The sequence below is a fragment of the Panthera onca genome, chromosome B1 (genome assembly GCF_046562875.1).
Source record: "Panthera onca isolate mPanOnc1 chromosome B1, mPanOnc1 haplotype 2, whole genome shotgun sequence".
Lineage (NCBI taxonomy): Eukaryota > Metazoa > Chordata > Mammalia > Carnivora > Felidae > Panthera > Panthera onca.
The window spans coordinates 152,043,988-152,071,147 of NC_138342.1; the positions used below are offsets into that span (position 1 = coordinate 152,043,988).

At 50.6% G+C, this 27,160-nt stretch overlaps 2 protein-coding genes across 4 annotated transcripts in view; one reads left to right on the forward strand and one right to left on the reverse strand.

Annotated features, from left to right (window-relative positions):
* The first annotated feature begins 2,183 nt into the window (after positions 1 to 2,183).
* CTSB (cathepsin B) lies at positions 2,184 to 22,246 on the forward strand. 2 transcript variants are annotated; one of them, XM_078445595.2, is made up of 10 exons: positions 2,184 to 2,312; positions 14,251 to 14,401; positions 15,416 to 15,501; positions 16,278 to 16,392; positions 17,600 to 17,718; positions 18,530 to 18,615; positions 18,871 to 19,014; positions 19,525 to 19,641; positions 20,636 to 20,764; positions 21,258 to 22,246. In XM_078445595.2, the coding sequence occupies exons 2-10, from the start codon at positions 14,276 to 14,278 to the stop codon at positions 21,353 to 21,355; spliced, it is 1,020 nt and encodes a 339-aa protein (XP_078301721.1). In that variant the 5' UTR covers positions 2,184 to 2,312; positions 14,251 to 14,275; the 3' UTR covers positions 21,356 to 22,246. The 2 variants fall into 2 exon arrangements, with proteins under 2 accessions (XP_078301721.1, XP_078301722.1); XM_078445596.2 differs by lacking the exon at positions 2,184 to 2,312 and adding an exon at positions 6,436 to 6,626.
* A 1,019-nt stretch (positions 22,247 to 23,265) lies between these two features.
* The window catches only part of FDFT1 (farnesyl-diphosphate farnesyltransferase 1), a 41,066-nt gene continuing 37,171 nt past the window's right edge, over positions 23,266 to 27,160 (reverse strand). The window contains exons 7-8 of one of the 2 annotated variants that reach the window (XM_060653738.3): positions 26,796 to 27,021; positions 23,266 to 26,362 (exon numbers count right to left, since the gene is read on the reverse strand). In XM_060653738.3, the coding sequence (XP_060509721.3) occupies positions 26,800 to 27,021 (222 nt within the window). In that variant the 3' untranslated portion in view covers positions 23,266 to 26,362; positions 26,796 to 26,799. Of the gene's footprint in view, positions 27,022 to 27,160 lie in introns of both variants that reach the window. The other variant, XM_060653740.3, reaches the window with a different exon arrangement.

Here is a 27,160-nt window from a genome sequence, read left to right on the forward strand (position 1 = left end):
GAATAAACAAGTAAGTTATGTGCTGTGCTCCTTTCCCCGTGAAGCAGATGTGGTAGGAAGGGTCAAATTCTACTCTGGTAGTCCTTGTTTACCTCTTTTTTATTTCAAAAGTGATTTCTAGCTCTATAATGGCACCATTCAAAACATCATACAAATGAGACAGTGTAAAGAACTGAGCACTCCTGTTACGATGAGAGATTTTTCATATTTATCTGCGTGTCACTCCCATGTTGGCTTCCTTTTATGAGCTCCATTATGGGGTTTGAAAATGACTGACACCATGTGGAAAGTGACATGTCAAAATGATGAGGGAGCATAAGGCAGGCTGAGAGCAAAGCACAAGCCAGCACACCTGCCGCCCCCAGGTGGGATATGTATGATATTCCCTGGACACTCCCAGCTACCCAAAAAGGACAAAAAACAAAAAAACGACAGCAACAAAAAAACCCTACAAATGGTTAAACTGAAAAAAATCTCCACTAGTTTACCAGAAAAAGGCAATCTCATCAATAGCCTACTGTCCGGAGCGCCTGGGTGGCTCAGTCGGTTGGGCATCCGACTTCGGCTCAGGTCATGATCTCACGGTTTGTGAGTTCGAGTCCTGCGTACGGCTCTGTGCTGACAGCTCGGAGCCCGGAGCCTGCTTCGGATTCTGTGTCTCCCTCTCCCTCTGCCCCTCCCCTGCTCATGCTCTGTCTCTCTCTGTCTCAAAAAAAAAAAAAAAAAAAAAAAAAAAAAAAAATTAATAGCCTACTGTCCAGGAACTCCATACTGTCTTGACGTTAATGCTTTGCTAGAGGGAAAAACAACCTTAGCTGGACAATAGCTAGGCCTCCAGTAATCTGTGAATCTTTAGCATAAGAAAATCTCTTCGGAAACTTCCGTTTTGACTTTGCCCCACCTCCATAGTATATAACCAGCCACTCTTCACAACCCCGGTGCAACTCTTTCTGCCCACAGGTCCTGTCCCTGTGCTTTAATAAAATCACCTTTCTGCACCAAATATGTCTTCAAGAATTCTTTCTTGACCGTCAGCTCCAAACCGCACCATCACCCCCAAACCCCATCAAAAACACTGATTTGCAGTCTAGAGTCCCTGGTTCTCAAGATATGACTGGGGAAGCTTGCAGTGGGACCACCTTGGTGGCCAGTCTTCTTCCCCACTATTGTGAGTTCCTCAGCTATCCCACTCAATTGAAGGTTTAGTAACCGTGGGTGGACCCTGAGACTTCCTTCCTTCCACTCCGATCTTTAATGGGGACCAAACAGGTAGAAGTATATGTGTCCAGATGGTTCTCTCTGATGGGCCCTGGCAGGCACAGGGACTGACAGCTGGAGGCCAGGCATCTCCAAGATGCGGCAGCTATCAGCTAGGACCTCTTGGGGACAAGATCTACAGACCTAGAGTTTTCTAATTATCAGAAGCACCTAGATAATACTGGACTTTCCTGAGCCTCTCGAATAAAATCGAGACAATACCGACCTAGCAAAGTCATCAAAAGGATGAGAAGCACTGGGATTCATGGAGGGGGTGGGTCTTGAGTCACCCCACCTTCTACATCAGCCTCCCTAGGCACTCTCCAAATAAATTCCAAATAAAATAGCGTACTTGCTGTAAGTGTCCCCTTTAGGAAAGGTCTCCTGGCACCCCTCTTTCAAACATTTCTGCCCCTTCTCTTCCATTGACATCCTGACGCAGGTCCTGAAATTCATACCCATTTATTATTACACAGCCGGAGTATTTTACAGGCACGTTCTCAGAATATCAACGCCAAAAGAGCCTTTTAAGGCTCTTCTGGGAGGCCTACTATCATGATACCCCCCACTCAGTCAGTGGTTTCTGAATGAATGAAATGAAGGACAGTTACCCCTCCCCCCAGCGGGGATCCATCAGGCTTTGAATGGCTGCTTTCAGGCTCCGGCGGCCCCTGGGGAGTTTCTCCCGGCTGGATGGAGGCCCTTAGGGACACCGGCATCTCCCCTCGGCTCCCCACCGGCCCCCATCCGTAAGCTCCCCCTACCCACCAGCCGCGGGATCTCCCGGAGCCGTGTCGGGTGTAGGGTCCCCTGGGGGAGGGGGGGGGGCCGGGGACGGGGATGCGGGTGGCGGGCCGGGGTGGGGGAGGGGGTGGAGAGGCGGGCCCGGGGCTCGCAGCGGTCACGTGGCGAGTCAGCTGGGCGCGCAGGGTGTGGCGAGTCAGCCGGGCGCTGTAAATAGGCGCTGGGGCCGGCTCGGGGAAGCTCCGGCGGCGGCTTGGGCATCGGCACCCCAGCTCGCAGGCTGCAGGCCCAGGCTTTCGGCTGCGGAGTCGGTGAGTGCGGGCGGGCGGTGGAGACGCGGCGCCGGCGCGATGGAAGTGACCTTGGCGATGGGACGGGGACACCGGGTCCCTCTGCACCCCCGCCAGGCCCAGGCTGGGTCCCGAGATATCCCGGGGCGGGCGGGAAGTGGAGGGGGGGAACCCTCGGGCTGTCATAGCTGGGCGGGCAGGGATGGCAGCCCGCACACTTCTCAAAGTCCGTGAGGGGAGAGATGCAAAAAATCCCACGAGGGCAGCCTGGCACCCGCCCCAACTCCGGCCAGAAAGCAGGCACCCGCCGGCTCGTCCCCTAGGGCTGTGCTCGCGGCCCCGGGTCGGCTCAGCCAGACCCCATGATCCGCCCGGCTCTAGGGTCGAGCCTGGGAGCAGCCCGGGCGGAGCTGGGGAGTTTGCGGGGGAGATCCGGGGGAGGAGCTTGCGGGGAAGCGCTTGGCCTGGGTTCTGGTGACTTTCCGGGTAGGATCTACCTCCCCAACCCCTTGTGAGCTTCTGGGCCTCAGTTTCCTCAGGAAATTGCTGATAAAATAGTGTCTCCCTGCAGGTGTTTTCTTGTTCCAAAGGGTTTGCTTGGGCAACTTTTCTGCACACGACCACACACGATTCCAGGGACCCCAGAAGATAGAAACCAGAACACGAGCCTGGAACTGGGTGGAGTCGGGTGGAGGCCACATGTTGAGCTAATTCAACCATGGAAGGGGACATTAAGCTGAGAGAAGGTTGGGAGACTGGGTGAAGGGCATGGGGGCTCCAGTCCACCTCTCCCTGGGAGGCTGGGGGTGGAGGGGAAGATGCCACTCCCTACTGCAGTGGTGCGAAGGCGGTGCCTTCCACAGGCCAGGGTTGTGTGCAAGAGGAGAAAGCAGGCCAGAGTCTCTGGGGCATCACCTCTTCCCTCAGCTAGTGACCCTGGAGGCCTGGGAGAGGGAGTCGGAGGGTAGCAGCAGCCCGTCCTGGTAGATGTAAATTGGATTTGCCTTCTTAGTGGGCCTAGAACATTCTCTTCCACAGGCTGGAGGAGGCCAACAGGCTGGGGGGGGGGGGGGGGAATGGGGACGGGGACAGGACAATTACTTAGGCCCACATCCTACCAGTCCCTCATCCCCAGTGGGAGGGGAGGAAGTGGGGTTCAAATGCAGACCTAGCTCCTTTTGTTACCTTGGGAAACAAATCCTCAAGTGCCTCCGCCAGAGGCAAACACAGCTGAGATACATGCGTTCAGTTGACTTTATAATAGATTCAGAACGATAAGAATGTGACAGGTGACGAGGCTTAGAAGGGTGTCTGTTTTAGTAAGGGCTGCTTTTCTGCCCTAACATCCTTAATTTAATGGAGAATTGTTTTCTGTTGGCACAGTTGATGGTGACCCAGAGCCCTTGAACTTATGGGAAAAGGGGACTGAGCCGCACCCTGCCCCCACCCCCCAGGCAGTGGCTTTCCCAAAGAACAACCCTGAAGGTGCCCTGGGGAAAGGTTCTGCTCAGATCTTTCTGGGCATCTGTCCCACAGCTGGGATACTGCCGCTCAGCAGTGGAAAGCTGTAGATCCCTTATCTGGGGGCTTCGAAGGCCAGTCCAGCCCTGGCTCTAGTAACTGCCCTGCTGTTGGGTCAGGACAACTCTGTTTCTGAACTGGTCAAGCGGTGAGGCCTTTTGGCTCCAGGATGAACCCGCCGGTGTGCTGCTGATTCCGCAGCTTGAGCTGAGGCCTTTTCTTCTAGACTGGCTCTTTCTTTTCCCAGTTACGGGACCTGGGAATTGGAGTAGGAAGCTGCACACATTTTAGGGATAAGAGATTTTGTGTTGCTATTGGCTGTTGGATTGAGAGGCAATGGAGAGCATATCCAGAGGAGCTGTCGAGCATCTGTCGGGTCATTTTCTTAAATGTGGTCATGACTTGTGGTTGTGTAGACTTTCCCTGTCATAGGGAGAGAAAAACTGAAGTATTTCAGAGGGAGGGCTCATGACATGACGTCTGCCGCCTATTTTAGATAGTTTCACATAAGGAAGGTGTTAAAGAAATGGGAATTTTTCTGGATCAAGAAGGATTGAAATTGGGCACTTTCGTAGGGTTCAGCCTCACCTGCAGAGAGATGGTGGGGGTTGACATGGAGATGAATCTAGGTGAGGCACATGTAGTATGTATTGTATATACGGGATAGACAGCAGTGTCTGCATCTGGTCCCATATATAGCGTCACCTGTTGGTTTAAGCTCAGCACACACTCCCGAGGCTGCCTAAGAAAGGGTGTGTGGGCGATAAAGCCTCCTTCCGTGGCTGTTAATTAATGTTCCTATTCCACCCTCGTTTGGATAGGGAAGGGGACCTAGGAACCAAATGCCATTATATATTTAGACTTCAACCAGTCTCATTTTTAACCTCAAGCCTCATGCCCACACCCTTCCCACAGCCCCTGCGGCCTCCAAGTCTCAGGCTTGTGTGGGGTTCCTAGGGTGAGTGCACTTCTTGGTTACAGCTCCCCTTTGAAGGAGGCAGGTTGCAGCTTGTTGGCTCTGCAAATCCATTACCCACCGGGGCCTGCCTCTGATCTTCCTGGGAGACATCCTGGCTCCTGTCCGTTCTGTTCTTTAGAATTCTCCTGCACACTTTTTTTTTTTTTTTTTTTTTGTAATTTTAATACTTTGTATCAATCTGTGAACAATGTTATTAAAATTGATATTACTGTAGTTGTGCTGCGGTGTATCCCTTCCCGCTAGTGTTTGTGCGATTTATTTATGTTGATACATGAAGATCTAGTTCCTCTCCATGAAGATCTAGTTCCTCTCCAAAGCACGGAGTATTTACCAAGGTTACAGTTAGTTTTCACTTTTGCATTATTCACCATTGCACTACAGTAAACCCTCGGCATCTCAGGCACTTGCAAGAGTTTCTCGAGGGCAAGAGCAGGAGAAGTCGCGTTAATTGCTGGGTCATAAGGTGTGTGTGCACTTCCGTTTTGCTAGATGCTGATAGCGCTGTCCAGTAAGTGTTATCACTATGTGTTACTAGCGGGGTTGAGAGTTCCTGTTCCTCATTTACCACCACTAGCTATCACCAGACTTTAATTTTTACCAAACTGATGGGCTTGAAATGGTGTCGCTGATTTAATTTTTATTTCCAGGAATTCAAATTAATTCCTTGCCCAAGAAACCATTGACCTAGTGAGGTTTTCTATTTTCGTTGTTGATCCCTGACAGTGTTTGTAGTTTCAATGTGTCTGTTAACAGCGAGAGCGTACTAAGGTTTCTCTACATCCTAACAGGTATCTGGACTTCTCTGTAATTAGGTAGCATTTTCTAATTTTTTTTTTTTTTAACTTTCAGAATGCATGTGTGTTTAGGGTACTGTAGTTTGACGCTTCCCCTTTACAGATGAGAAAACTGAGGCTCCTGCAAGTTGGTGACATGACAGGGGTCACTAAAATAACTGAGGTGGAATTTCTCCTAGAGTTTGATCTCTTGCCAGTTGTCTGTCCCTACTCAGATATACTCCTCAGGGCTTGCTTGTTTTCTCAAGCACCAGTTTCCCTCACATGTGATAAAACAAAGGTTTCATACAAGACCAAAGGTCCCTTTCCAGCGTTACTGTCTTATGAATGCTGGACACCGAGAAAGATGCACGCCTACAGTCTTGACTGTTGTAATCTGTCTCCACCAGGCCAGTAACTCACTTTGGTCTGGTCATCAAGATAACCTAGTTACCAGGAAGGATGACGGGAGGAGGGTGGGATAGATCCCACCAAAATAGGAAACCGATCCAGTGTAAGGCACCTAGATACTCTGCCAAAAGACCCAGCAGGGGCTGGGCTTCCCCATGACCCTCTGACCTGCTGACCTGGACTTGGGCAGGATGTGCTCACACATGTGTAAGTCACGCGGCTTCCAGGCTTGTGCAAGACCTGGGAAGGCCGTGCCAGCCAAAGGCCTCCGCCACTCCAGAGCGGAGGCCTTGTCAGACATCAGCCGGGAGCCACCTTCTCAGTCACTTAACCTGGTTGGTGTTTGGGAGTGCTTTGTTCTGGTGGTCAAGAGAGCAGAATGAACCAGTGTTTGGGGACCCGTTGCTGCAAGTAGGGCGATCATAATTTTTCATCCCATTTTTTCATTTACTTCTGAGAGTAAAAAGAATGAGCCTGGGACATCAAGAGTTAACTGGCCTGTGACTAGAGAGATGTGTACTCCCCTCACTAGTGAGCCCACAGCCGTTTCCTGGTGGCAGTTCGTTATAAGGGCTGCCCGCTCCGAGCCAGGCTGCATGGAAGGCGCTTTCAAAAAGACCATCTCCTTATGTCTCCCAACAGCCTTGTGAGGTGAGTATGTTTTCCTGGAGCCTTGAGAGAAACCTGGATCAAGCAGAGAGGCAAGGCCTTTCTGTCACTTGTGTTTGGCACTGCCGAAGTCTTAGCCACCTCCGTACCCAGCCGGCAGAGAGATGTGATCTAGCCTGCAATCGAATTACGGAGCTGCTGTGCCCCTGCAGGCTGGGGAGGCACAGAACCCTAATCTCATTTAAATCTCCAAGGATTTCTGAAAGCTTTTGCAAAGCGGTCCTGAGGTCCTTCAGAATCCAGGCAGTATGTCCATGGGAGAAACAGAGACATGAGAATGCAGTGCCCCCTTTAGCATCTCAGCAAGTCACTATCAGGGCTGTGGAGCAAAACTGGTGAGCAAAAGCTTCCAGAACTTTCTAGGACTTTGCCCAAACTCTCTTGGTTCTCAGCGATACAAGTTTTTTCAGCTGCTGAGGGCCTTCCTGGGGTCCATTGTTTTAAGCCTAAGGTAGTAATTCTCTTCTTCTGTTTGCAGGATGTGGGCTGCCATGGCCGATCTTAAGCGATGTTCCATCGTGGGCCGTGTAGCTAGATGGTTTCCAGGCCCTGTGGGAGACTAGCGTTGAGCAGGCCCGCCCTGCTCAACCTGGTGGGAATTAGTCACTGATTTTGGACAGATGGTTGGCAAGTGGGCTGCAAGGGAAGTACCTGTGAGTGGCCTAAACTGTTTAGGTGGGTGAGGCAGATGGGGCCTTCTCGCTGCTTCCCCTCGACCCTGCAGGGCTGTTAGCTGCACAGCTGGTGGCTGACTGCAGTGGACCCCCTTTCTGGGTCACCCAGGAGTTGCTTTGGGGCATTCAGCTGCAGAGCCTGGCTCTAGAGGACAGATTGCCAACTGCTGCCTGCTCACCCGCACAGCTTTAAGGAGACGGATGGCGACTAGGAGTCCTTTTTGTTGTGTTATTTTTAATTTAAAGATCGTAAGCCATGAAGTAGTTGACCGTGTTTCCATCAGGAGCAAAGACATGAAACACGAAAGACACATCAAGGCTGTGATTCAGACTCAAAGGCAAGGTCCGAGCGTATCTGAGATGAAGGCACGTTGTGTCAGCATCACAGCCGCTCCAACGCTGAAGTGTGACTGGGCAAGTTGAAGTCAGAGGAAATGAAGAGCTGTCTGGTTTCGATGTGTAGGTGTACCGAAGCGGTCGAAACTTCAGGAACAACCGTCCGTGGTGACGGCAGGAGGCAAGATAAGTCTTTGTGGGAGAGAAAGAAGCTTGACGAAGTTCTCTAGCAAGGTGCCACTCAGTCTTCATATCCCTCCTGCCTGTCCACCTTCCCCCTAATCTGTAGCCAAGGTACAACTTTAGTTTGTGACTGTTGGTAAAATCTAGGCGCACTCAGTTTTTGATTCTTTAGAGCCCACTGTGCAAGAGGTTGGCAGTATACGAACAGCAGCGGTGGTCAGGCACGAGCCACGTATGGGAAGGAAGGCGTGCTAGGCACGCGTTCCTCCTCTGTGTGGCCACAAGATGGCCGCTGGCTTACGTGGAAATTGCAGACCTGTCTCCTTAGATTCAGTACAGATTTCGAATCCAGTCTACCTGAGGGGCTCTACAGTCACATGAGAAAGCTTTTTTAAAAATCAAGCTTGGTGACAGTCCAAACTGATTGCATGTCCTTAGGGATATCAGGACTCTCAGCCTTCTGTGACTTGGCATCAGCTCCTCTCCTGTGTTTATTCCAGCACCTTCCAGAGTCCCAAGGTCTGCATTAGTCCCAGGAATGGCTTCAAAGGAGTCTGGGGAATGGTTCTGCTATAAGAGGGTGGGGGATCAGCTGGCCCCAGGCCCCTCTGTGCCCATGTCGACATTCTATAGACCCTCAGTGGGATGTGCTTTCATGTAAACCGTTAAGTGCCGCAGGGTTTGGAGAGGAAAGAAATGTGAGAGTCTGCCCTTTTTCAGCCGGAGTTTGTCTTGGCAAAATGGCAGAGGGGTGTAGTGGAACCCCAGGTCTACCCAGGAGGACCAGCTGACCCGGGGCTAGAAGCACCATCTGCCCGCAGCTGTTCCCTCCACCAGCCCACGCCCTGAGAGGGAGTCTGGTGACTTGGAAGTGCTTATCCACTTCGGGCCCCTCTTTTCTCACAGAATAAGGACTTGCTGTTCGTTCTCTGCTGTAATTAAAAAAAAAAAAGACCACAGAACTGAGAAATTAAAAGGGAAGTATTTGCACAAAAGAAGGGAAGTGAGAGCTGGCTCTGTTTCATGCGCAGGCCAGGGAACCCATGACCAACATGTTAACAAGCTTATTTTATTTATTTATGTTTTAATTTTGTTTTAATGTTTATTTTTGAGAGAGAGAGAGAGAGAGAGAGAGAGTGAGTGGGGGAGGGTCAGAGAGAGGGGGAGACACAGAATCCGAAGCAGGCTCCAGGCTCCCAGCTGTCAGCACAGAGCCTGACGTTAACAAGCTTATTTTAACCATTTGCACATAGGTTGTCCAGTGTGCATGATTTGTGTGGATGCAGAGAGAGATGCCTGGCGCTCACTGAAGTCAAATCGCCACTGCTCTCAGGACATCTGTGTCCCCTTCAAGGAGGAGAAAGTTGACTTAATGTTCTTTGGGCTCAACAGTCTCCAGACTCTCAAAATGGAAACCCACTTGGAGGTTCATTGAGGTTAAAACCTCCTTTTAATTCAGACTCTTTGTGATAGAGGGGTATTGTGGACAGGTTTGGAGTGAACCGGAATTCTCTGGCACAGGCTAGAAGTAGGGGGAAGAAGGGAAGACGGAGGAGGGAAGGAAGCAGGGCAGTGAGTTGGACCTGGGCATTAAGCGTGCCCACGTGAGCAGCCCTTTATTGCTTTCTTACTGTAGAGCAGGCGCTGTACCAGGGGCTTCTGCCCACCCTCATGACACTCTTGATTTCCACCTGGAGCAATGAATGGTCATTAGCCCCGTCTTACAGGTGGCGAAACTGAGGCTCAGTACAGGTTGGTACTCAAGGGTGCACAGTTAGTAAGTGGAAGATCTGAATCCAGGTGTCCTGACTCCAAGCCCCGTGCTCCTCCGCCCCACAGGCTACCGCAGCTATTAACCACTTCAACCCCGACTTTCCGCCAAATGCCACAGCGCTGTGCCTGGAGGGCTGGGCTGAAAAGAGGAGTTTCCCAAGTGCTCAGTCCTAGTGGGGCTGGGAATCTGGTTCAAGATGAGCTCCCGCCCTCCAGACTCACATCTCTGAAGTTCACTGGGGCCCCTGGTTCTTCCTGACACAGGGTTGTGAGTAGGGAGAATGAAGTTAACAGGAAATTTGGAGGAGGGCCTGTGGAACCAACAGAAAAGGGCAACTGCACCAAAGCGTCACATCTGGGGGGCCTGGCAGACCTCAGGAATTGGGCCCGGGTATGGCCATGGCAGCCGTCAGTGCAGGAACTGAGAACCGTCCAATAAATGGGTCATGGCTGTGGTCTCTGCCACCAGAAAAACCAGAGGAATCTTGTGTAAAGTCCAAGCTACCATGGAATTGCTCCCATTCTCCACTTGCCTATGATGTAATATCTCAGCAGATGGCTAAGCCCCAGGGGCCACCTGGAGACATATAGGGAGCATTCACCTGGGCCTGGCTCAGGACCCAGCCATGTTCCCGTCACCCCTGCCTGACAGGTCACAGTGAAAGCCGAGGATAGGGTGTGATTCTGATGGGCTCTTCAGCCAGGTCTCAACCTGCTGGCATGGGTCTCAATGCCCACATGCCCAGAGTGTATACTCCAGTGTTTGTGCGCCAGGTTCTTACATCTGGGGAAAATGTTAAGGTACCGGCTGTAATTCAGAGGGTGCCGTGAAAAAGAAAGGAATCTGACTGCTTTGCTTCTTTGCCCAGAAGTTCTAAAAGAGACCTCAGGGGCGCCTGGGTGGCTCTGTCGGTTAAGCATCCGTCTCTTGATTTTGGCTCAGGTCGTGATCTTGAGGTTGGTGTGTCTGAGCCTCGCATCAGGCTCTGAACTGATGGCATGGAGCCTGCTTGCGATTCTCTCTCTCCCTCTCTCTCTTTTTCAAATTAAACTTAAAAAAAAAAAAATTAAAAAAGACCTCAGCTCCCTTGCCCCTTCCGCCATGTGAGGACATAGACATTCACCTAACAGTTGGAGGTCACGTGGGTCCCTGATGTGGTCTGGTGAACACCAGCCTCCCTGTGAGTCACTGGAAAGAAGGTGTTCTGTGTTTTGAGCAGAAAGTCACTAGGGAGAAGGCCTCACTGTTGACTGGAAATCAACTGGAAGTGCCTTTGGGCTCAGGGGTTTTGGTAGCTCCGGCTACTCTTCCTAAAAGACCAAAACTTTGAATATAATATGTCAATTTAATTAAAAAAAAGGGGGGGGGGTTAGTGGAAAATAAATCTCCCCGCCACAGATATTGCTTTCATATGTTTGTCCTTATGTTTTACATGTGGTAACAGTAATGTGAATGTATATTGCTTCATGGTCTCACACGCTTACCATGACTCACCGGCTGCCTGCTTTTTTCCACTTACGGGTATCTTGGGCTTATTTGCTTATCAGTACAATGTGATTCTTGCTTCAGCTAGTTCCTATCTTAATGGTTACTTTGTATTCTATTAATCATTTACTGTAACTTCACAGTTGCGGTTAGTAGACACTTGCTTTGTTTCTGGTCTTCTGTGATACAAAGAATATTCAGTAAACATCTGTATACCTATATCTGTGAATTTGAAGCTCGTAGGATACATTTCTGAATGTCAAATTGTTGAGTCAAAGCGTGTGCAGATCGCCAAATTAATAGAAATGGTCGGGGGCGGGGGGGCGCCTGGGTGGTATCGCTTAAGCATCGACTTGGGCTCAGGTCATGATCTCACGGCTCATGAGTTCGAGGGCCGCTTCGGGCTCTGTGCTGACAGTTTAGAGCCTGGAGTCTGCCTTGGATTCTCTGTCTCCCCTTCTCTGTGTCCCTCTCCTGCTCATGCTCTCTCTCTCAAAAATAAATAAACATTTAAAAAAAACAAAAAGCCAGGCCATCGTCTCCATGGGGTTCATAAGCGCAGCACCTCTGCCTCCCCACACCTAATCCACCCCCCAGGAGCTGTCCAGCTGTCTGCCTTTGCCAGTCCTTAATTTTATCTGTACCTCCCTGTGGTGGAGCATCTTTTAATATCTGCTGGCCATTTGTAGTTCTTTTTCCTATACTTCATTGTGTGTGTCCATTTGCCACTTTTTTTATTCTGCTTTTTCAGGTTTTTTTTTCAAGTTTACTAAGTTTTTTATTTTGTGAGAGACAGAAGCAGAGAAGGAGGGGGAGAGAGGAAGCATGAGCGGGATAGGGGCAGAGAGAGGGAGAGACAGAATCCCCGCGTGGAGCCCAACATGGGGCTCAAACCCACGAACCATGAGATCATGACTTGAGCTGAAGTCAGAGTCAGATGCTCAACCGACTGAGCCACCCCTGTTTTTATTCAGATTTTTAGGCGCCTTTTGCATATTAAGGAAATGAAGCTTTGCGTATATGTAAGTACTATTTTGTAGTTGGTCACTTTTTATTTTGTTTTCTAGAAGAGTGGCTTTATTTTTACGTAAGCAAGCCTTGTCCCTTGGTTTTACGTCAGTCTTAAGTATCTTACTCTGATAACAGGTTGTTTAAACTGCGTTTATTTTCTTCATACAGTTTCTGTTTTAATTCAAGAACTTTGTTCCGTGTAGCGCTTCTCGTGTGTGAGAAACCAAGTGTAAACGTTCAGCCTTACTATTTTTTCCAAGATGCAGATGTGCAAGCACCATTTATGACACGTGCTGTTTCCTCACCCACCTATACCACATACGCTGAGCACCCACACATAGGAGATGCTTCTGAATGGTCGGTCTGTTTTGTTGACCAGACTGTTCCCAGGCAGGAGTCACCCAGGGTTTTATTATATACCGACTATCTCAGAAAGCAAGCCTCCATCAGTGCTCTTTTCCAGAATCGTTTGCTGCCATCATAGTTATTCGTTGGGATGAATTGTTGCTGAGGCAGCCGTCAAGTTTAAATCTTCCCTCGGACGTACTTCACTGTGGGAGGTGGCATGTTCAGTGCATCTTCCTGTAACCCCATGACCCCGGAGGAGATGGGTCATTCTGGAAGCCCCAGAGGTCAGGGACAGGAAATCCTCCCCCTCTCTCCACCGCCGCCACTCCCCACTGTGTGGGCATCTCACAAGGCCCCATGGTGCTGTGACACCCAGAAGAGCATTTCTTGCTTTCATTAGAGCTGCTTGCCTAAGAGCGTGATTCAGAGGTCGAGCAGGAAACTGCCCGTCTCCTGACTTGCAAGCCAGTCCAAGATCTAAGGACTGTGGTTGTAATGGGATGATTTCCCTTCTCGGGAGCTCCCGCTTTGAACCAGGAAACAGAGCCCTTGGCTGACTGGAAAAACCAGAGAAAAATCTCAGACTTGTGCCACTGGCCAAACCAGCCCTGCTTCCCTGGTTCTGCTGAGTTTGGCACACGCTGGGCTTGGCTCGCTTGTGTTTTGCTTGTTGTATATCCAGAATGTGGCTCATGAAATGTATTTTCTTTTGTAGTTTTCTTTTCTCATTGGGCCTCTACTTGGGACCTAATCTCAGAGGCTGTTGACTCTTTCAGAGCACTGACTTGGAAAAAAGTCTCCAAGACTTGGTTCTACAGACCCATGGAGAGGCAGTTTGGCAATAGTAGGGAGGGCACTGAACTCAATTTAGCCTTAGTATCTGCGTTCATTGATTTGTTTCGTGGAGTCACCGATCCTGCTTTGTGGCCTGGGCCCTGGGGTTATGACAGGCAGCGGGTCAGTGCACGCCCCATCCTCTCAGCTCCCAAGATAGCCACAGACCATCCAGGGAACAGCAGTGACTCAGACACAGCTTGAGGACAGCCCCTGAGACCCAGGCCACATGCATCACCAGGACGCAGCTGCAAAAGGGCCTCGCTGCTTGCAATGCAGCCATGTGTTTTTCTCTGTCCTGTCTCCCAGGCATCTGGAGGAGAAGCAAATACAGTCCGTCTTAGCCCGTGGGCTGCTATGACACATACTGCACGATGGATGGCTTCTGAACGGAAATTTGTTTCTTGGTTCTGGATGATGGGGGGATGTCTGAGGTCAGGGTTCCAGGATGGTCAGATGAGGGCCCTCTTCCAGGTCACCACACTTCTTGTGGAGTCCTCACATGGCCGAAGGGAAAGGGAGCTCTCTGGGGTGTCTTATAAGAAACTAGTTCCATCACAAGGGTTCCATCCTCCTGACTGATCACCCCCCACAGGCTCCACCTCGTAATCCCACCACATTGGGGTTAGGATTTCACCATGAATTTGGGGGCCTGGGGGGCACGGACGTTCAGTCCACGGCACGGCCCTGTGATGTGGGCATAGGTTGGGATTTTGATGATACGAGGCCTGGGAGCCCATGGGCCTTGAGGGCTCTCTGCCACCACACCCAAGCTTTCCAGGAGAGGACACTGAGGAACAGAAGGGGGCAGAGACGGCAGAGCCGGGAAGGGGACATGGGTGTTTTGACTACTGGGTTGTTTCTGGCCCTGGAAACATGCCATCAGAGATGGCACCCTTGTGTATGTTAAACACTTGAACTGAAAGAAGTGTCCTGATGTCTTGTGTGTTTTCTTTTCTAGGTGACTCTAAGATCCAGCATCCAAAATGTGGCAGCTCCTGGCCACTCTTAGCTGCCTGGTGGTGCTGACCAATGCCCAGAGCAGACCGCCTCTCCAGCTCCTGTCGGATGAGCTGGTCGACTATGTTAACAAGCGTAACACTACGTGGAAGGTGGGCTGTGGGGACTTCTGTGCATGTCCCTTTTGGGGATCGGTCTGTGCATTCTGACTCCCAAGGGAGGTGGCTGCAGCTGTGGTCCACAGGACACTCTGTCCTGGACAGTTGGTCTGATTGAGAGTCCTGGCCACTCAGGCCCATGCCTACCTGCTCCCTTCCCTCTGTGTGTGTGTGTGTGTGTGTGTGTGTGTGTGTGTGTGTGCGCGCGCGCGCGCGCGTGCACCCATAGAAGTGCACTGGGTGATAAACGAGCTTTGGAAGGGTTCACAATCAGGAAGACCCTGAACCCCACCGTGGTAGGTGTTAGTGCTCATCAGTAGTGGCAGCACCTCGATTCTGGCCGGTCCGCAGCCCTGGGGCTGCAGGAATTAAGAAATGAGGAATAAGCCACGTTCAGGGCTGCAGAGCGTCTCTCTTGACATCGGTAAATGTAGCAGATCAGAGGAGACACCCACTGGCCTCGGAGCTGTGCGCTGCCCGTGTGGCTCGCTCTGGGCTGGTCGTGGCCTGCTCGCAGGGTACCTGTCTTGTCCTTTCAGGCTGCTGTAACAAAATACCACAGACTGGGTGGCTTATAAATAGAAAAGTATTGCTTGTGGTTCTGGAGGCTGGAAGTACAATTTCAGGGCGCCAGCATGATTGGGCTCTAGGGAGGGCACTGTTATGTTGCAGATGGGTGACTGCTCATTGTGTCCTCGCTTAATGGGAAGGGCAGGCCAGCTCTCTGAGGTCTCCTTTATAAGGACACTAATCTCATTCATGAAGTCTCCACCCTCATGACCTAATCATCTCCCGAAGGCCTCACTTCCAGGTGCCATCAAGGGTTAGGTTTCACCATGAATTTGGGGACACGTGTTCTCTAAGAGGGCCCCACCCCCCTTGCTCTGCTGAGCTGGATGGGAGCCCTGGCCTTGTCAGGCGTTGCATGTGGGCGGTATGCATACTTCCATCCACCCGCATCCCTAGACACCCCCTCTGTTAACTGCTGTGGGCGGGGCTCTCTTCCAGGCTGGACACAACTTCTACCATGTGGAGCCGAGCTACCTGAGGAGGCTGTGTGGCACCATCCTGGGTGGGCCCAAGTTGCCCCAGAGGTGAGTGCCTGCTCCCTGGGGGATAGATACTCTGTTGCACCTGCCCCGCTGCCATGGGAACTGCAGGTGTGTGTTTGGCACAGCGGGAAGGAGGGAAGAAAGGAGGCCTTGGCACCCACAGGTCTCCCCCTCCCAGAGCTGCAAGGACGCCACCTGACAGGGCTCAGCCCCCGGTGCCCGTGTTTTGTGCTGCTGCAGGTGTCTCAGGGCCCCAGTGGAAAAGGCCCCAGGTCTGGTTCTGCATGACCGGGATGGACCCAGTCTTAAATGGTTTAAGGAGAATTTAAAAAAAGTCATACGATCTCCATTAATGTTCCATTTTTTTCTAGAGAACTCTGCAGTGGGCATTTTCATGTAGACATTACTCTTGTAAGAAGCATTAGAAATCTCTGACAACACAGATGGAATAGCTATGAGACTTAACACGGTGGTGAAGATACTAAAATTGATGCAAGGACCCTGGGCAGACCCTGTGCGGGGCGGGTTAGGGGAGGGCGAAACACAGTTATGTGGACTTTGTGGCCAAAACTCTTGAAAGATACCCCAGAAAATAAGACTGGAAAACAGCATAGGGAATGAGAAGCTGTGTTGAGCAGTAGAATTCCTGGTTTGGTTCTACAGAATTCCCAGGGGACAGCCCTGCAGCCATCATCTTGGGCTTGTCTCCCTTGTGTCTCCTTGCCAGGCCGTGGCCTGGCCCGAAGTCACTGGCCTCTTTAGGGGTGGGGGTGGTTTGTGACATTCGAGCTTGTCCCGAAAGCCTTCCTTTTATCTAGAGTTTCGTTTGCCGAGGACATGGTTCTGCCTGAAAACTTCGATGCCCGGGAACACTGGCCTAACTGCCCAACCATCAAAGAGATCCGAGACCAGGGTTCCTGTGGTTCCTGCTGGGTGAGAGGGGCTGGAGTGAGGCGGGGGGACAGCTGTCAGATCAGCCGTGACTAGGCAAGTTATGGGAACTTGCTGAGCCTTCGTTTCTGTCAACATAAAAATTATAAAGATCTGTGGTGGAAGAATAGATAGATAGATAGATACACAAAGTGCCCTGGGTGGCCCGTGTGTGTGCTGTGAGGCTGTCTATTTTTCTGTTTGATGCGCTGTCCCAGGCCATCAGCAAGCACCATTAGACTCCTACTCTGCTTCGTGGAGAAACATCCATCTCTGTCAATGAGCTGTCTTAATTTTGTTTAACTGTGGTAAAGTGCACGTGGTATATTAACCATCTTAGGCATTTTTGGTCGGCAATTTTTTTTAACGTTTATTCATTTTTGAGAGACACAGACAGAGCACAAGCCAGCAAGGGGCAGAGAGACAGAGTCCAAAGCAGGTTCCAGGCACTGAGCCATCAGCACAGAGCCTGAGCTGGGGCTCAAAACCATGAACTGTGAGATCATGACCTGAGCTACCTTAGCCATTTTTTTAATTAAAAAATTTTTTCTTTTAATCATTTATTTTTTAGAGAGAGAGAGTGCGAGCAGGGGAGGGGCAGAGAGAGAGGGAGACATAGAATCTGAAGCAGGCTCCAGGCTCTGAGCTGTCAGCACAGAGCCCAATGTGGGGCTTAAACTCACGGACTGCGAGATCATGACCTGAGCTGAAGCAGATGCTTAACTGAGCCACCCAGGCGCCCCTATCCTAGCCATTTTTAAGTGTACTGTTCACTGGCGTTAAGTACATTCACATTATTGTGAACGCATCACCATCGTCCATCCATAGAACTCTTGTCATCTGTAAGCGTGGAAATTAAACACTGCCCCTCCGTTCCCTGCCCAACAACCACCCCTCTACTTTCTGTCTCTTACTGACCAGCCTAGATACCTTGTATTAGTGAAATCATACAGTATTTGTCCTTTGTGTGAGCTGTTTTTTCTGTTAACAGAAACCACATTTTAGAAATGAGCTGAGTGACCAGATAGAGATGTGGGGTGGATGGGTCTCCTAACTTTAAAGACCAGCTTGAGCACCAAGACCCTCACTGACCTTGGGAGAGACTAGTCAGCAAGGTCTGAGCCTCCTGCTGTGGTCCTCTGACGCGGTGGCCGGTGGGGCCCACAGTCCAGGAGTGGGGCTCACCTGCGTGGGGCTTGTTTTCCTGCAGGCATTTGGGGCTGTGGAAGCCATTTCTGACCGGATCTGCATCCTCACCAATGGCCACGTCAATGTGGAGGTGTCCGCCGAGGACATGCTCACCTGCTGTGGTGACCAGTGTGGGGATGGGTGAGTCTGAAGCAGCATCCTCCACTGTGGGAGCCGGGCCCCTGGGAATGGCACTGGGAGCCCCCAGGCCGAGGCCTCCTGGATGGCGGCTGAGGGCTCCCTGAGGACAGGAGTGTTACTTCCAGGTCAGATAACAGTCCTTTGCTGGGACATCTTGGGGACCTGGGGAGTCCAGAAGCAGGCCTGGCGTGACTGCTCTTTTCTGGGAGCCGCCTAAGACCAGGCTGACCCCACAGTGCTGGGTGTGGGTGGTGGGGTCCAGGCACAACACAGATGGTCTTGGAATATGTGATTAAGTTTCAGATCTCAGGCCTGGTTTTTGTCGTCTTTGTTCCCTCTTCTTGCTGAAGGAAATGTAATAGCCTTGGGGTCTGTTTTCTGTAATTAAGAATGATGGGTGCCTGCCTTTTTGCCAGCTCTGGCCTTGGTTTTATAACGTGGTTCTCAGATGTGGCTGCAGATTAGAAATACCTGGGAGTTTAAAAAACAGTGCCAAGGCCTCACCTCACACCAGTCCTTGGCCTTCGCATTTTCTGTATTAAAACACCAGGGAATTGCAATGTGCATTCCGTGTTCCGGGAAGGACACAGCCTGGTTTGGGGTAGACAGGAAGAAGAGAGTCGTTCCGACTTGTTGAGGATGGTGGTGGTGATTCCCTGGAAGAAGTGACTAGCCAAGGAGGGGATGAAGTGGGGTTGGCTGGGACCCAGGAGAGCTGCTGGGCCAGTTGCAACCCTGGGGCCCCAGGCAGTGGTCTGGGAGCAGCTACAACTTCTCTCACAGTGAATTTAATGAATGGCTCTTTTCTCAGCTGTAATGGGGGCTTTCCTGCCGAAGCTTGGAACTTCTGGACAAAACAAGGCCTGGTTTCTGGTGGCCTCTATGATTCCCATGTAGGTGAGTGTCTGCCATCAGCGTGTATCTGGCTAGATGGATTTTATATCAAAGAACAATAACAGGCTCATTGTGCATTACAAAGTGACGGTTGAGGGTGGAGGGCAGGAGGATGGAGAAGAAGGCAGAGTTAGCACAGTGTGGGGAGTGCTGTGTATTTGACCTACTGCTCCTGTCGCCCCAGCTCTGCCCTCTGCTTCAAGGGGCTTCTGAAGAAGCTGTCGGCTGACACCCTCCTTTCCACTTGGTCCCCCCCAGGCTGCAGACCCTACTCCATCCCTCCCTGTGAGCACCACGTGAATGGCTCCCGGCCCCCATGCACAGGAGAGGGGGACACCCCCAAGTGCAGCAAGATCTGTGAGCCCGGCTACACCCCATCCTACAAAGAAGACAAGCACTACGGTAAGGTGGGGCCTGGGCTACTACCCAGCACCCCGGGCCCGGGGACCTGCCGACACCCTTCCCAGGCCGGAGAAAGGGAGAGGCCAGGGCAAGTGAGTCTGAGTCAGGAACGCAGGATGGAGAAAGGAAAGTTATGAAGGAGGGAGCAGCATGCTGCATTTCTGCATGTCTCCACCCTGAATTTGGCCTCAGGATTCCTGTTGTTTGAGAGTCACAGACCCTCTGAGTGGGGAGGGACCAGACCCCTCGCTTTACAGAGGAGTAATCTGGCCGAGAATCTTTCTGGGTGCCACTCTACCCTTCTTCCAGGGTCTCCTGCTCACTGCCCCTCCCGATACAGAGCTCTGCTCTCCCACTTCTTGGCTTCCGGGTCCAGTGCCATCATTCTCCCCTGCAGAAGCCTTCCCTGACCCCCCGGGCTGGGCGAATCCCCCTTTAAGTCAGTGCATAGTTGACTGAGGGAACCGTGGGAAGCACGCCTCACCCCCACTCGGCTGATTCATTTGCCAGGATGCAATTCCTACAGCGTGTCCAACAATGAGAAAGAGATCATGGCGGAGATCTACAAAAATGGCCCTGTAGAGGCGGCCTTCTCTGTGTTTTCGGACTTCTTGCTGTACAAGTCTGGTATGTATTGGCCCCTCTGATGACAGTGGGAGCAGAGGAGGTCTGGGTTCCGGGGGACCACCAGGACTCTATCAAGGAAGAAGACCTCATTTTGTCCTGGCCACGTCCCAGATCATGCCTCACATTCAGTGGATGAGAAGACAGGAAGCACCTGGCCATGTGGGAGGCTGTGGGGATTCACCCGGGGCATGAGGACAGCCCCTGGCCCAAGAGCCCTCTTAGAAACCCCCCATTCTAGATGAACGGTCTATAGCTGACCACTTTGGTCTCATTTACATTGTGCCAGATGGAAAACTTCAAACCTCTCAACTTTTATGAAACCTCATTGGATAAAGATGATCCTGGCAAGGAAAAAGTTAGAAAGCTGGCAGTTTTTAACAGTCCCCACCCATATTACAAAAGGATGCATTTTCATTTGACAAAGTGATTCACCAATGAGGGGATGGCCTGCTTGACAGGCCCATGGGCACCTCCGCCTGTATCTTTCTTCATCCATCAGTGCTCGCCGCCACCGATCCGGCCTGTCTCCTACTTCTCCTCTGCGTGTATCCCAGGGCAGCAGTTAAAACTCTTTTAAGTTTTACAGAACCCTTTTGACAAATAAACCCTTACGTGGAGTCCCAGTATGTAGAACAGATAACTGGTTTGTTAACATTCCATTTTTTCCTTAAATTAGAATTTGTAACTTTAGTTTTAAAGGTGACCAAGAAGCGTATTTTGTTGGGACCCCCATTTTAATATTTTTTCAACATATTTGAGTGTTGGGCTTTCAAAAACCTATTTAAATACTTCCCGAACGTTGTGGGAGCCCCTGGAGCCTTCTGGGAGAACACCAGGCCTCTTGTACTGCCCTGTTTGCAAGCAGTTCTTTGGGAGGGCTCGTTGGGCCCTCTGGACCCCATTTGTCCTGACAGGTACCTGGCTGAGGGGCAGGGATGCCGTGGGAAATGGGGTGACATCAGCCTGGTCTCCACCTGAATGGGCTTTCCCTTAGGCGTGTACCAGCACGTCACCGGAGAAATGATGGGAGGCCATGCTGTCCGCATCCTGGGCTGGGGCGTGGAGAATGACACACCTTACTGGCTGGTTGGAAACTCCTGGAACACTGACTGGGGCGACAATGGTGAGTGGCAGCCCTCTTCCTGCTAAGAGGGTGTGGTGAGCCAGGACGTAGTGGTCCTCTTGTCCTTTTCTGCTCTACCTGCTGCACAGCTCCTAACACTAGGCCCGGGGCTCAGCTGTGAGCCTCCAGGTTTCTGGGTGCTAGTGAGCTGGGGGTTCCCTTGCCATAAGGGTAGACTCTGATCCTGAGAGGGTGGTGTGAAGCAGGTGACAGCTTCAGGTCGCTGGTGCCCGCACAGTTCCCCCATCGCCCCAGGCGCAGAGCCGGTTTATGTGGGGTCCACTGGAAGTGGTGTCCAGAGGCCTCACGACGTGGTGCCAGGCTCCTGGGCAAACAGTAGACATCGATAGGGCACCTCGATGCCGATTTGATGCTTGCTTTAGGGCTGGGTTGGGGTCTGCCGCTCCTAGGTGTTTCTGGGGTGAGTCTGAGTATGTTGACAAGGACCAAAACCCAAGGCACACTTTAAAGGCATATTACTTTTGCTTTCCAGGCTTCTTTAAAATCCTCCGGGGACGGGATCACTGTGGAATCGAATCGGAAGTTGTGGCTGGAATCCCATGCACTGAGCAGTACTGGAAAAGGATCTAATCTGCTATGGCACTGGTCTTGCCAGCCCCGGGGCAGTTTTTCCCTAAATCGAGCCAATTGGGCTGGTAATGGAGGGTAGGAATGTCTTTTATTCTTTGCATTCAGTTGAGATACAAGAGGTTTTGGACAGGGCCTGAAGGATTGGGCCAAACCTCGTGTCTACCGTCAGACTGTCTTCCAAGGAGACACATCCGAAGCCTGCCACCTTCCGGCCTGTTCAGTGGACCTGCTGTCACAGTGCACACTTAGCCCACGTCAGCGCCCGCTGCAGGCACGGCGAGGCCTCCCCCGTAGACTAGTGCTGCGCGTAGTGCCTGCTGCTCCGACTCCTGCGGCCGCCACCTCCACGCCGCCCCCCGACCCCCCCCAACCCGCGTGCACCAGGGAGCGAGACAAACATCCACATGGGCCTGTAGGCCTTCCACAGGAATAGGAAGTGGAGTTCCTCACAAGACAGATTGCCACCAGCGGCAGTACTTCTGAGCGAGGAACTTTCTAGATTTGGAATAAGTTGAGGAGGAAAATAGTGCGGCAGCTCTCTGGAGAAAGCTGTTCTCCCAGGGCCCTGCATCCCTTGAGCTTTGCAGTGCTGCACCCCCTCTCTGGTCTTCTCCGTGGCATGGCTCCTTTTTAAATAGGGGTTTTTAATTTTTTTGTGCACCTCAGCTGGTCATACGGACGAACGAGGAAACTTTTTGGAAGAGCTGGCCTGCTTCACAGGCTGTCTCCTTACAACAAAACCGGGTGGTCGTGAGCAAACAGGCCTATCAGCCTGACACAGTGGAGCTCGTTTGGGAGAAGCCAGCTTTAACCATTTAAAAAATCACTGCTTCACTCTGTTAATTTAACGAGGAAAGGAATGACGGTGCCAATAAAAGTTTGCTCCCTTAACGCGAAGCCTTGTGTTCTGGTGGGGATCCCGCTGTCTGTAGACTCGGAGCTGCTGTCTGTCCTTATCCCGTGGAATCAACATTTTCCTGCATCTGGGGGGTCCTTGAAACTCTAACCGGGGGTCTCTTGCCTCAATTAGGGGGAACTAAATAAATGCCTACTTTAACTCCTCGCTGCCCCAGCCGCACTTTCAAACCAGTTTCTCTCTTCTTAGGCCTCTGCCGTTTTCATCCACCCTGTTCTGTAAATTCATCCCCTAAACTGCCTCAAGCCCTGATGAACTCTGCCCCTGCTTAAGGAGCTAAGAACAAAGCCATACTCCACATTTTACCAGCTACAGGCCAGCAGTGACCTGTGTGAGGATTCACACAAACAATGGCGTATCGGTGATGCCATGACGCAGGTGTCCTAGTGGAGGACCGGCTTTCCCTGGTCCCCTCTGATGTTGGAACGGGATGGAGGCAGAGCCTGTGTGTCGTATTCTCAGTTCCCTAGGTCTCTGATTTACACTGCTGGTTAAGAACCGTGGCTTTGCATGGGCCTAGTTAAGAATCCTAAGCAAAGACGCGTACCAGTTCTTGGGAACGGGGGAAAGAAACTGCAGCCATCCCACTGGCCTATCAACACGTGACTTCTTTCCCTGAGAGGTAGACTCGCTCCAGAAGCGTGGAAAGTGTGACTTTTGATGTGAATTGCAAGTTAGGAATCAGAGGGACACCTGGGTACCTCAGTCAGCTAAGCCTCTGACTCTTGATTTTGGCTCAGGTCATGATCTCGTGTCTCTTGGGATCGAGACCCTCATCGGGCTCTGCACTGATGGCGCGGAGCCTGGTTGGGATGCTCCCTCTGCCCCTCCCCAGCTTGCGCACTCTCTCTCAAAATAAATGAACATTAAAAACAAGGAATCCGAAACAAGCTTATTTGCATCATCAAATAAGCTCTTACACCCGGTGAATACTGAAGGGAAAATTTATGAAACCCAACATATTTCAGAAGTGTTTAACAAAGGCTACCAAAGCCACAAATTTTGCAATCGCTTTATTCTTAAAATTGCAATCAGAAGACATTCATAACCTCAATGTAGTTCTAACAAATTCGACCTGCTCTCCAAATGGAGTTGAATGATCCCGTTTCCATCCTGTCTGCCACGTGCCCACCTGCAGCCCATCCTCCCCCCTGGAAGGTGAAAGAGCTGCCCTAAAACGAAGTACCCAAATGAACTTCACAGCATCCTCAGGGTCAGCTTGAGTCTTTGTTAGAAAATAAAACAATGTCTATTTAGGATTGGAATCGATGTCAATTCTTTCATAAACCTCAAATTACCTCACTGACCACCACCCTGTCACCTCAGTTCAATTGGTGCCATGTTTTCCTGGGGTGCCTGTCCTGATAGATGGAAGTGACCGTCTGTGCCTTTTCGTTTATTCCCTGGAGAAGGGCGTGATTTTAGTTTAGACTTAGCATCTGAGCACACAGTTGAACCTGTCCCACTCTTCACATACATCAGATAGCTACACTTGAAAAGCATGGCCATCACCTAGCTTGTCAGAAATGCAGAATTTGGGCCAGACCTCAGTCTGCGTTTGCAATTTAACAAGACTCCTGGTAATTCAATATGTTCACTCAAGTTTCAAGAATAAGGCCTTAGAGCAGTGGTTCTCAAACTGGGCTCCTGTCCAGCAGCAGTATTTGTATCACCTGAGAACTTAACATGCAAGTTTTGGGGTACCTCCCCAGACCTGAGAGACAAATGGTCCTAGCAATCTGGGACCTTCAGGCAACTCTGATCCTAAAGGCTGAGAACCACAGCCTTAGAGCTCTGCTTCCAAAGCTGCTAAGAATTAACAAATGGCTAGCCATGTCTCCTCCCCTATGCACATGTGCATGCCGGACCCAGAGAAATGGTTCTGATAGAATGGGCTTCTGGGTAATTGCTCCAAGCACTTTCCCAAAGGGAGATAGGTGGCTCTGTGTGTCTGCACAGGCTTTACCTGGAGCTCTAGAAGCTCCCAGAATGTGGAGAGCAGGTTCCTGCTCAGGTCTGTTATAATGGAATTTTAGATTCAGATGGGTCAGATCCTCCTCTGAGGAAAAGCTAAAAATACTCCACTGTAAGTAGAAATCAAGTAGACTATGGACCAGAGATGCTAAATATTTGATGAATAATTAAAGTGTGGAACAGAGTGAGGTGGCCAGATTTAACAAAAATAAAGGATGCTTAATTAGATTTGAATTTCAGATCAAGTAATTTTTTAGTAGAAATATATCCTGTGCAGGGCACCTGCATGGCTCAGTCGGTTAAGCGTCTGACTCTTGATTTCGGCTCTCATGATCTCAAGGTCTGTGAGATGGAGCCCTGTGTCTGGCTCTGCGCACTGAGCGCAGGACCCTCTTGGGATTCTCTCTCTCCTCTCTCTGCCCTTCCCCCTCTCACTCACATGCTCTCTCAAAATAAACATTAAAAAAAAAAAAAAGTATGTCCCATACAATTTGGGGGACATAATTCTACTAAAAAACACTATTATGTCTGCAATTCAAGTTTAACTGCGTATCCTGTATTTTACGTGGCAATTTAAGTAGAGAAACAGAAGGGCAATTGTCTTCCAAAGCACTCAGGAGTGGACAGTAGAGCTAAGACCTTGGCACAAGTCAGCGATAGGAAAAATTCCACAGCTTTACAGTTGGGAGGGACCTAGAAGGTCATCTAATAAACCTTACAGAAGCTTAGAAAGTCGCACAGGTCACAAGTGAGCCAGGAGGAAAACTTCCGGTACATCCACCTCCGAACAAGGCTCTCCACCAAGTTGTCCTGTATTCTACACAGGACAGAACTAATCTGATACTTCAACGCACAAATTTATAACAACCTACCTTGGAATCTTTAACCAAATTCCGATGTTTAAATTACTTGGGAAATTACTGTTGAGTGTGGCTCACAGCTGTACTCCAGGTGGCAAAGGACTTTGGCTTCAGCGTGGTGACAAGTTTGTCCAGGACTGAGCCCCAAACCAATCCACCAACTGCAGCTCCCACAGACCAAAACTAAGCCATTGTGTCAGGCGGCGGCAGTCACAGGACGAAAATCAGTGTGGGTGTGCGTATAACAATGCAAGGCCAATATTATTGCTGGGGAAAACCCTCAACTTCGGTGATTAAGTCACCATCCACAAAGGACAGCAGCAAAAGAGACTATATACTATGTACATGGAGAGCATTAATGGCTTCTAGAAAGCACTTTAATGCCCTACGACAGTGATTGCTCAGCTTGAGGGGCTTTTTCAAACACCCCTAGAGAGGGGTCCTCCCTGGTCCAGGCTGAGATTCTCGGTGAGTCACTGGGTGAGAACGCATCACCAACCCCGGCTGCGTGGGAGTAAAGAAGGCGGCAAACAGCGATGCTAGAAGAATTAGGCTAAGTACATTCGGCTTCCCAGCCCATCACCTGAAAACATTTTTGTCTTTGTTGAAACTTCAGTGTATAAACGTGATTTTTTTTAAAAACAGAAACAAAGGACAAAACAATAACAACAACCACCACAACCACAAGCCCCCTGGATGTAATAAAATCTGCTGCGGCTAAGAGAATCGGCCCACTTTAAAGTAGGCTGGCAGAGTCAATGCAGGTTACGGGCTGGGCAGTGAGGCAATGCTGTCACTTGCTCATCTCCGGCGGGCGCCGTGGAGCCGGGGCCAGGCAGCTGGATCCTCGCTCTTGGTACCGCTCTGGTCCGCTCTGCGGGCAGCAGCGGGCCAAGCCCCCTGGCCCTCGATCACTAACTCCGCTCTAGACTTCTTATCTGCCATGTGCCTCCAGGCTTTCAAGTGAACTGCCCTTGACAAATGCAGAGTAATTCCATTCTTTTTTACAAACGTATCTTTACATATGGTGTCTTCTCAAGAAGTCAGCCTTGACTGGAGGCCAGTCTTCTACAATGGGGCCAAAGGCAATCCTGCAGTTCCTCTGGGAAAGCTAATCTCCTTTTAAATGAGGAAACCATTCCAGAACACCCAGAAGTGAATCCTTAGCCTTCACGTGCAGAAGACAGTTGCATTCTTAGGAAACATGGGACCACCACCTAGAGCTACAAACACTGACATCTGCCACATTCAAATCAACTGAAGAGAAAACAAAATGAGAAAAATCAGAACCAAACCGAGAAAAATTCACTTCCTGCTAGGACATGTATTCCGAGGCTGCTTCAAATTAAATACATTTCATTAGAATTCTAGCCAGGACTCACACGAAATAAGATCTCTCAGCAACCCCATACGCAACCATTTCCTCTGCCCTGCAGCGAGGAGCGCCCGGCTGTTGGCCACCTTGCGCAGATGTGAGCACGCCCACAAATACCTGCTAGCCGAGGGTGAGCTATCCTTCCCTTTTATCCTCATCTTCTCAACTGCATGTCACAGTTTCTAAAGGTCCAAGTCCACAGAGTTCTCTTAGGAATTAGAGCAGGAGGGAAATGGAGGGGGAGGGGGAAACCAACATCCTTCCTTGAAGGAAAGGTCAGTCTATTCCACGGCGAGCGTTAGCTCCCACTCTTACCCAATCAGTGCTCTCCAGTCTGAACATAGTCTTCTGTGACCTGGGACAGGGTGCTCAGATACTGCCAGCTCAGGGCAGCCAAGAGCATGACAAATGACAGGTAAATAGGGGAGTAGTGACTTCGGGAGATCAGCTGACAATTAGGAAGATTCTGTGTCCTGATGGTGGAGATGATCTGTCTTGTTTTACTAGAAGATGGGTCTGAGCTGGGGATTCTATGATAAATCTGTTAAAGAAAGGAAAAAAAAATAGTTAAGTGCCACTTATGGAGTCCTAGGAACTTTATCTTCTGTGTCTACTTCTTACAATAACCCTAAACAGGTAGGTATTTTATAGCCACGTTTCTCTTACAAGGAAACAGATTC